Raw genomic sequence first — 8194 nt, 5'->3', positions numbered from 1 at the left:
CAACACACTCTGGCCCGAAATCGCTTCGTTGAAAACATGCCCGCTGCCGAAATGCGAAAACGGAGGACGTCGATAAAGACGCGCTGCACGTTTCTTGCATTGCTCAGGCAAATGACAGCGGCGTTTCTTGGTTCACGGCCAAGATGGTCCTATACAGTGGCATCATGTTGGCGAGAATGTTAACTACCTCACCTGGTATACAGAAGGTTGTGGGTTCACTCACAACCATGCCGCCTGCTGTATATTTGGAGTTTTGTGTGTTCTCCCCGTGGCCGTGTGGACTTTTCTCCGGGGTCCTCCATTTTTTAGGTCCACGATTTAAAAACATGCTTCAAAGTATTTGGCTGCTATACATTTTCAAATGAAAAGCCACTTCGTTGAGTTATCATTTGTGATAGCCAGATCGCTTCCGCAAAGTGGGCCCTACCTGTCAAAATAAAAACAATTAATAAAACATCTCTCAGTCTCACGATTTATTCAAAATGTGAGTTTATTACCATGCTGATTAAAGCGACAATTGTATTTGCGTTCAAATTAATGCCAATACCTTCATGAAATAATCGTAATTATTTCATGAAAGAAATACTCTTATGATTTTTATTTGTACCTTCTTATCTGGTTCAGTTAAATGTTTACATTATTCACAATGATTAAGTTTTGCCATGTATTCCAATTTACACAATCGTGCATCTTAAGTAGTGCTAATATTTGTAATACTTGTTTTTATACAATTTGCATTTTGTGAATCTTGAAACATCTGCTCCGAGTTGTTTCAATAATGTAGCTCATGTACCTTGTGTTCAACCAGTGTTTTGAGTGCGACGCCGTGGCTAGGAGATGTCAACTACCTCGCCCTGTATACTGGAGATCATGGGTTCGATCCCGACCCTGACGCCTGTGTTCTTGTAGTTTGTATGTTCTCCCGCGTTGATTTTTCTCCGGGTCCTCCAGGTTTTGCCTCCACATACAGAAACGTGCGTTTTAGAGTATTTTCCTGCTGCTATAAATGTCCACTTTGTTGAGCTATAATTTGTGACATCCAGGTCGCATCTGAAAAAGATCTACGTAGTACCTCATAGATCCCACGGGGGGCACAGAGGCCTTGTGGTACTCACAACACTTGTGCAGGGCTTCTCTCCCGCCCGGGTGTTAATATTCGCGTGGTTTCTGAGATCAAGAAAAAAGAGCCTTCCCCGCACTCACGACACTTATTGGGGTTTCGCCCCACCCAGGTGCTGATCTTTGCGTGGTTTCTGAGATCTAAAAAAAGCCTTCCCAGCACTCGCGACACTTACTGGGGTTTCGCCCCACCCAGGTGTTGATCTTTGCGTGGTTTCTGAGATCTAAAAAAAGCCTTCCCAGCACTCACGTCACTTATTGGGGTTTTGCCCCACCCAGGTGCTGATCTTTGCGTGGTTTCTGAGATCTAAAAAAAGCCTTCCCAGCACTCACGACACTTACTGGGGTTTCGCCCCACCCAGGTGCTGATCTTTGCGTGGTTTCTGAGATCTAAAAAGAACCTTCCCCGCACTCACGACACTTACTGGGGTTTTGCCCCACCCAGGTGCTGATCTTTGCGTGGTTTCTGAGATCTAAAAAAGCCTTCCCAGCACTCACGACACTTATTGGGATTTCGCCCCACCCAGGTGTTGATCTTTGCGTGGTTTCTGAGATCTAAAAAGAACCTTCCCCGCACTCACGACACTTACTGGGGTTTTGCCCCACCCAGGTGCTGATCTTTGCGTGGTTTCTGAGATCTAAAAAAGCCTTCCCAGCACTCACGACACTTATTGAGGTTTCGCCCCACCCAGGTGCTGATCTTTGCGTGGTTTCTGAGATCTAAAAAAAGCCTTCCCAGCAATCACGACACTTATTGGGGTTTCGCCCCACCCAGGTGCTGATCTTTGCGTGGTTTCTGAGATCTAAAAAAAGCCTTCCCAGCACTCACGACACTTATTGGGGTTTTGCCCCACCCAGGTGCTGATCTTTGCGTGGTTTCTGAGATCTAAAAAAAGCCTTCCCAGCACTCACGACACTTACTGGAGTTTTGCCCCACCCAGGTGCTGATCTTTGCGTGGTTTCTGAGATCTAAAAAAAGCCTTCCCAGCACTCACGACACTTATTGGGGTTTCGCCCCACCCAGGTGTTGATCTTTGTGTGGTTTCTGAGATCTAAAAAAAGCCTTCCCAGCACTCACGACACTTATTGTGGTTTCGCCCCACCCAGGTGCTGATCTTTGCGTGGTTTCTGAGATCTAAAAAAAGCCTTCCCAGCACTCACGACACTTATTGGGATTTCGCCCCACCCAGGTGCTGATCTTTGTGTGGTTTCTGAGATCTAAAAAAAGCCTTCCCAGCACTCACGACACTTATTGGGATTTCGCCCCACCCAGGTGTTGATCTTTGAGTGGTTTATGAGATCTAAAAAAAGCCTTCCCAGCACTCACGACACTTATTGCGATTTCGCCCCACCCAGGTGTTGATCTTTGCGTGGTTTCTGAGATCTAAAAAAAGCCTTCCCAGGACTCACGACACTTATTGGGATTTCGCCCCACCCAGGTGCTGATCTTTGCGTGGTTTCTGAGATCTAAAAAAATCCTTCCCAGCACTCACGACGCCTGTGGGGGCTTCTCTCCCGCCCGCGCGTGGATCTTCGCGTGGCTTCTGAGATTGGACGGGCGCGCGAAGGCCTTGCCGCACACCAGGCACTGGAACGGGTGCTCCCCCGTGTGGATTATCGCGTGGCTCCTGAGGACGTAGGCGTGGAAGAATGCCATCCCGCACTCCGGGCATACGTGCGGCCTCTCTCCCGTGTGCGTCCTCACGTGGTTGGCCAGGGCCGAGGGGCGGATGAAGCCCTTGCCGCACGCGGGGCACTCGTGCGGCCTGTCTCCCGTGTGGATCCTCGCGTGGCACCTGAGGTTCGAGGACAGCGCGAAGCCCCTGCCGCAGACGGCGCAGACGTGCGGCCGCTCGCCAGTGTGCATCCTCGCGTGGCCCCTGAGGTCCCACGGGCGGGCGAAAGCGGCGCCGCACACGGCGCACTCGTGCGGCCTGTCTCCCGTGTGGACCCTCGCGTGGCTCCTGAGGTTGGACGACGCGGCGAAGGCCCTGCCGCAGACGCCGCAGACGTGAGGCCGGTCGCCAGCGAGAGCCCCCGCGCGGCGCTTCGGCTCCGCCGGGAATTGTTCCCCACCGCAGCTGCCGCTGCCGCTGCCGCTGCCGCTGCCCCGCGCTGGCAATTGGAGCTTCTTGCCGAGGGGCGCCTTGCCGCGGACTGCGTCTGGGGGCCGCCCCTGCCGACGCTCGCCTCCCGGCAGTGTCGCTGCGTCACGCAAGCGGAAATTTACAGATACACACGGGGGGGACGGGGGGGGCGCTTGAGACTTGTGTTTGTTTTTTTTGTTTTTTTTTAAACGCTTTTGAGAGTTTGACGACAATACCATGGGAAATGTGCCCCCGAGCTCTGAAGGCCGCCTGGAGAATATTCCAAGGCATGCGTCGGCAATGATAGCGAACGAGTGGAGACTCATATTCTTAGTTTTTTTCGGTAAAGTCACGTTGAAGGTAAACAACAAGATAATAAAATATATATATATAAAACAATAAAAAAAATTCTCACGACGTTTCGACCGTAACTCAAACGGTCGTCTTCAGGTGTGTTGGCCGTTTGAGTTATGGTCGAAACGTCGTGAGAATTTTTTTTATTGTTTTATATATATATATTTTATTATTTTGTTGTTTCTCTTCAACGTGACTTTACCGAAAAAACTAAGAATATGAATTACTGCAGTCACGAAAGCTTTAAATCAAGAGTGGAGACTCTTTGACTTTTTGAAGATATCAACGTACATTTGTTATCATGTTACGGTGTGTTATCCATTCTTTCTCCATTAAAAAAACGATAGTTCCATACAAGTGTTAACGCGTTTTTTGAAACGCCGTGGATTTTTGTACGCGACGTGAAAACCACCGCTCGCCATCTCGAGGCGCCGAAATCCCTCCCGATTTTTTTTTTTTTAAATAACAATTGAAAGGTCTGGCACAGGGGTTGCGCTGACCTGTGACAGACCAGGGGCTGGTAAAAAGTAGCCCGATGAGTTCTGCCAAAGAGCCAAGTGTATATACAGGCTGCTTGCATTTAGCGGTTTTTAAATGTAAGCACCCTGGTTCGTAGCGCAGCACGCACACCACCTACACTACCGCTCCCCCCCCCACACACACACACACACAGAGAGATTCACGCTCGCTCCTTACCACCACCAGCACCACCATTTCCGTCCTCCTCTTCCAAGGTCACTTCGATCTCCGCCACATCGGACGAAGCCGCCAGTTCCCGACATGATGCCAACGGCTCTCCGGGGCATGGGAAGGATTTGTCGCGCCGCACGTGGTCGTCCAAAGCCTCCTCCTCCTCCTCCTCTTCTTCTTCTTCTTCTTCGTCGTCTTCATCGTCACCCTCAACCTCCACCTCCACAACCTCCTCCTTCTCCTGTTTAATGTGAAGGTCACATTGTTCACCCAGGAGGTCCTCTTCTTTAATCTGAACGTGAGCTCCCGGAACTGGGGGGGGGGGGGGGGGGGGGGAAGAGGGGGTCAACAAAAAATGAAAAACATCCTCGTGAATATTCAGCTCTGCGGAAACATACCCCGGAGGGTGGTGTAGCGGTCAGCGCTGAGCTGCACTATGAACCCGGTGACGTGAGGTCGATTCCCGCTCACGGACCAACAACCAGTGACAATTACACTGGTCTACAGCCAAAATTCTTGCGAAATAAAATGTGGTCCAACTTTACTAATTCTGGGTCACTGAGAATGAAAATGATGCTTAAAATTGTTGTTTGGCTCGAGTTTTCAAGATATCATATTGGGTCAGTATACATTATACGACCCTTGACTTGGGAATGGTGGAGAATAAGTGAGTTATAAAGGGAAGGGATCTCAATTTAAACCAGAAATTACTAAAATACATCTTCGACTGGATCTATGAAATAAATCTATGACTGGGTTTGGACAGTACTTGCTTTATGAGCAAAACGATGAATGATGCAATCTGAACCTGGTATTGCATCATACATGATATGAATTGCATCATGTTATTCCTAGAAGTCATGAATGATGCAATCATAACTAGGCTTACATCCCTCAGCTCTAGAAATCATACAGTGTGGTGCTCTCTTATTTGTCAGTGTTTGATGTTGCAAAGGGACACATTTCTGTTTAGCCAAAGTGAGCAGAGATGCCTCGTAATTGTGTGAACAAAGCAGATAACTTCTGCCATGTTTGTGGTGAAGTAACTTTTGCATCACAAAAGCGCAGTATAACCACGATGGTTAAGGAAGCCTATCACCTTCTTTGGTTCTTTCGGTAAAGTCACGTAGAATGAGAATAAAATAATAAATTGATAAAATAAAATAACACAATAATAATAATTTTATCAATATATTATTTTATTCTCATTCTACGTGACTTTACCGAAAGAACCAAAGAAGATGAATCATTGCAGTCACGAAAGCTTTAAATAGAAGCCTATCACCTTTATTTTGGCTGCAAAATTGGAGATCAGGACAGGATGTGGGCCCCACACATATGCTGCAACACTTGTGCAACAAATCTTCGCCAGTAGAATGACCGTGGCCGAGAAGACCCGAAGCTTCGTGCGGAGCGACAGACCAGGTAGCTTCCACACAGCGTTATGCAACCGATCAAAAGATAATGCTGCTCGACTGATTCGGAGTGAGACCTCTGCTGTAAAACCGGAGCCGGTCATGAGCACACTGCCCAGGTATGGGAAACTCTCCACTCTCTCCACAAATGCCCCATCACCGATTGGGAGTTGTGGGGGTGGAGTGCCCGATGGTATAAAATACCCAGGCAGGTGCTTAGTTTTGGTGGGGGTGATAGTAAGGCCCCACCTCTTAGTGGCAAGTTCCAGGTTCAGCAGCAGCGCCTCTAACTCCTCATCTGAGTGAGCCGCAATTACCAGGTCATCGGCATACATAACGTGGTTGACCAAGAGGGAGCCATCTCTTGACCGCACCCGGGCATCGATCAGCCTCCCATTGTATCTGTACCAGATGGAAATTCCTCCGGTACAGCTACTGAAGGCTTCACGAACTACGTGGCCGTAATAGATGTTAAATAATGTTAGAGCCAGAGGACATCCCTGTCGCACCCCAAGGTGTACAGGGAATGGCTCTGACTCCTGGCCACGTAGTTTTACCAGGGCCTGCTCACCGTCATGAAGGTCCTTAATGAGCATGAGCATGAGCAGAGGGTCAGGGATTCCGAAAGCACGAAGAACAACCCAGAGCCCAGGCCTACTGATGGTATCATAGGCCTTGACCAGGTCAATAAAGCAGAGATGTAGGTCTTGTTTGAATTCCCTACACCTCTGCTGTAGCAGACGGACAGAAAATATGGCATCTGTGCAGGACTGCCCTTTCCTGAAACCACATTGGGGCTCCGCAAGCCTCTCCTCAGCGTGCCTGGCAAGGCGATGTTGAATAATCCTTGCCAGGATCTTTCCCGGCACACTGAGGAGTGAGATGCCCCTGTAGTTGTTACAGTCTGTGCGGGCCCCCTTCATAAAGAGGGGGACCATCAGGGCATCCTTCCAATCCTGTGGAACCAGTCCAGTGGCCGAGACTGTTGTTATGATGTCATGTAGGTCAGTCTGTACAAACGCCACCCTCCCTCAGCAATTCGCTTGGAAGATCATCTCTGGATTGCCCTTAGTACTTCCTCAACAGATGGCACCTCAGCCAGCCACTCACAGGGGGTGACTTCCTCCTCTAATATTTGAGGCACCGCAGCCTCAGCAGGGTCATCCCCATTTTGCCCCATGATGTTTTCCAGGCTGGGGGATTTCCCCTCCCCCAGGACATCACAGAAATGCTCAGCAAATCTGCAAACCTGTTCCTGGGGGTCAGAGATTGGATCACTGTTCTTTCCCTTAATGATGGTAACAGGTGTGGCGCTGCAGGTTACTTTATTGATGGAGTTAAATAGGGATTTGTGATCACGGGCCATTGAGGCAGACTCCATCTCCTCAGCAACCCGCGACCACCACCCGTCCTTCCATTACACAGATTTTACTCCACAGATTCCACTCCACAAAAATCCAGTCCACAGATTCCACTTCACAAATTCCACTCCACAGAGATTACACTCCACAAATTCCACTCCACAGAGATCCATTCCAGAGATTCCACTACACACAGATTCCACTCCAGAGATTCCACTCCACCATAGATTCCACTCCACAGAGATTCCACTCCACAGATTCCACCCCACAGAGATTCCACTACACAGATTCTACTCCACAGATTCCACTCCACAAAAATCCACTCCACAGAGATTACACTCCACAAATTCCACTCCACAGAGATTCCACTCCACAGAGATTCCACTCCACCACAGAGATTCCACTCCACCACACAGAGATTCCACTCCACAGTTGTCCACTCACCGTCGTGCGGCTCTTGTGGCTCCACCTTCACGTGTGGCCGTGTCTCAGCCACAGCCCCGTGTCCGCCAGCCTCTCGCTTGACGGTCGGTGGCCACGATGGGGAATGCTCCACCGCATCGCCTGTCCCGAAAGCAGCAAAGGAAAAGACACGGCGAGAATCGGTTCGATTGATTTCATACTGCAGCAGGAAAAATTCATTCAGACCGGTGGTTCTTAAACCTTCACTTGCAGCCTGTGCTTAGTGGAGTGTATAGTAGTGTAGTGTATAGTGCAGTGTAGTAAATAGTTGTGTAGTGTATAGTGTAGTGTATAGTAGTGTAGTGTACAGTGCAGTGTATAGTAGTGTAGTGTACAGTATTGTAGTGTATAGTAGTATAGTAGTGTAGTGTATAGTAGTATAGTGTATAGTAGTGTATAGTAGTGTAGTGTATAGCAGTATAGTGTATAGTAGTGTAGTGTATAGTAGTGTAGTGTATAGTAGTGTAGTGTACAGTGCAGTGTATAGTAGTGTATAGTAGTGTAGTGTACAGTATTGTAGTGTATAGTAGTGTAGTGTATAGTAGTATAGTGTATAGTAGTATAGTGTATAGTAGTATAGTGTATAGTAGTGCATAGTAGTGGTGTACAGTGCAGTGTATAGTAGTGTATAGTAGAGTAGTGTATAGTAGTATCGTGTATAGTAGTGTAGTGTATAGTAGTATAGTGTATAGTAGTATAGTATTGT

The 8194-nt window shown here is 48.4% G+C and overlaps 1 protein-coding gene across 1 annotated transcript in view; it reads right to left on the bottom strand.

Moving 5' to 3' along the window:
• Window positions 1-472: 472 nt before the first annotated feature.
• Window positions 473-8194, bottom strand: part of LOC116957613 (uncharacterized) — a 40892-nt gene continuing 33170 nt past the window's right edge. The window contains exons 4-6 of the mRNA XM_076056969.1: window positions 7471-7590; window positions 4257-4562; window positions 473-3324 (exon numbers count right to left, since the gene is read on the bottom strand). Coding sequence (XP_075913084.1) covers window positions 2609-3324; window positions 4257-4562; window positions 7471-7590 — 1142 coding nt within the window. The 3' untranslated portion in view covers window positions 473-2608. The remainder of the gene's footprint in view (window positions 3325-4256; window positions 4563-7470; window positions 7591-8194) is intronic.

This window comes from Petromyzon marinus, chromosome 79 (genome assembly GCF_048934315.1).
Source record: "Petromyzon marinus isolate PM22_M1 ecotype Great Lakes invasive population chromosome 79, UKy_Petmar_22M1.pri1.0, whole genome shotgun sequence".
In the NCBI taxonomy this organism is placed as follows: Eukaryota; Metazoa; Chordata; class Hyperoartia; order Petromyzontiformes; family Petromyzontidae; genus Petromyzon; species Petromyzon marinus.
The sequence above is the reverse complement of the archived record's forward strand: the minus strand, read 5'-3'. Positions and strand labels throughout refer to the sequence as shown.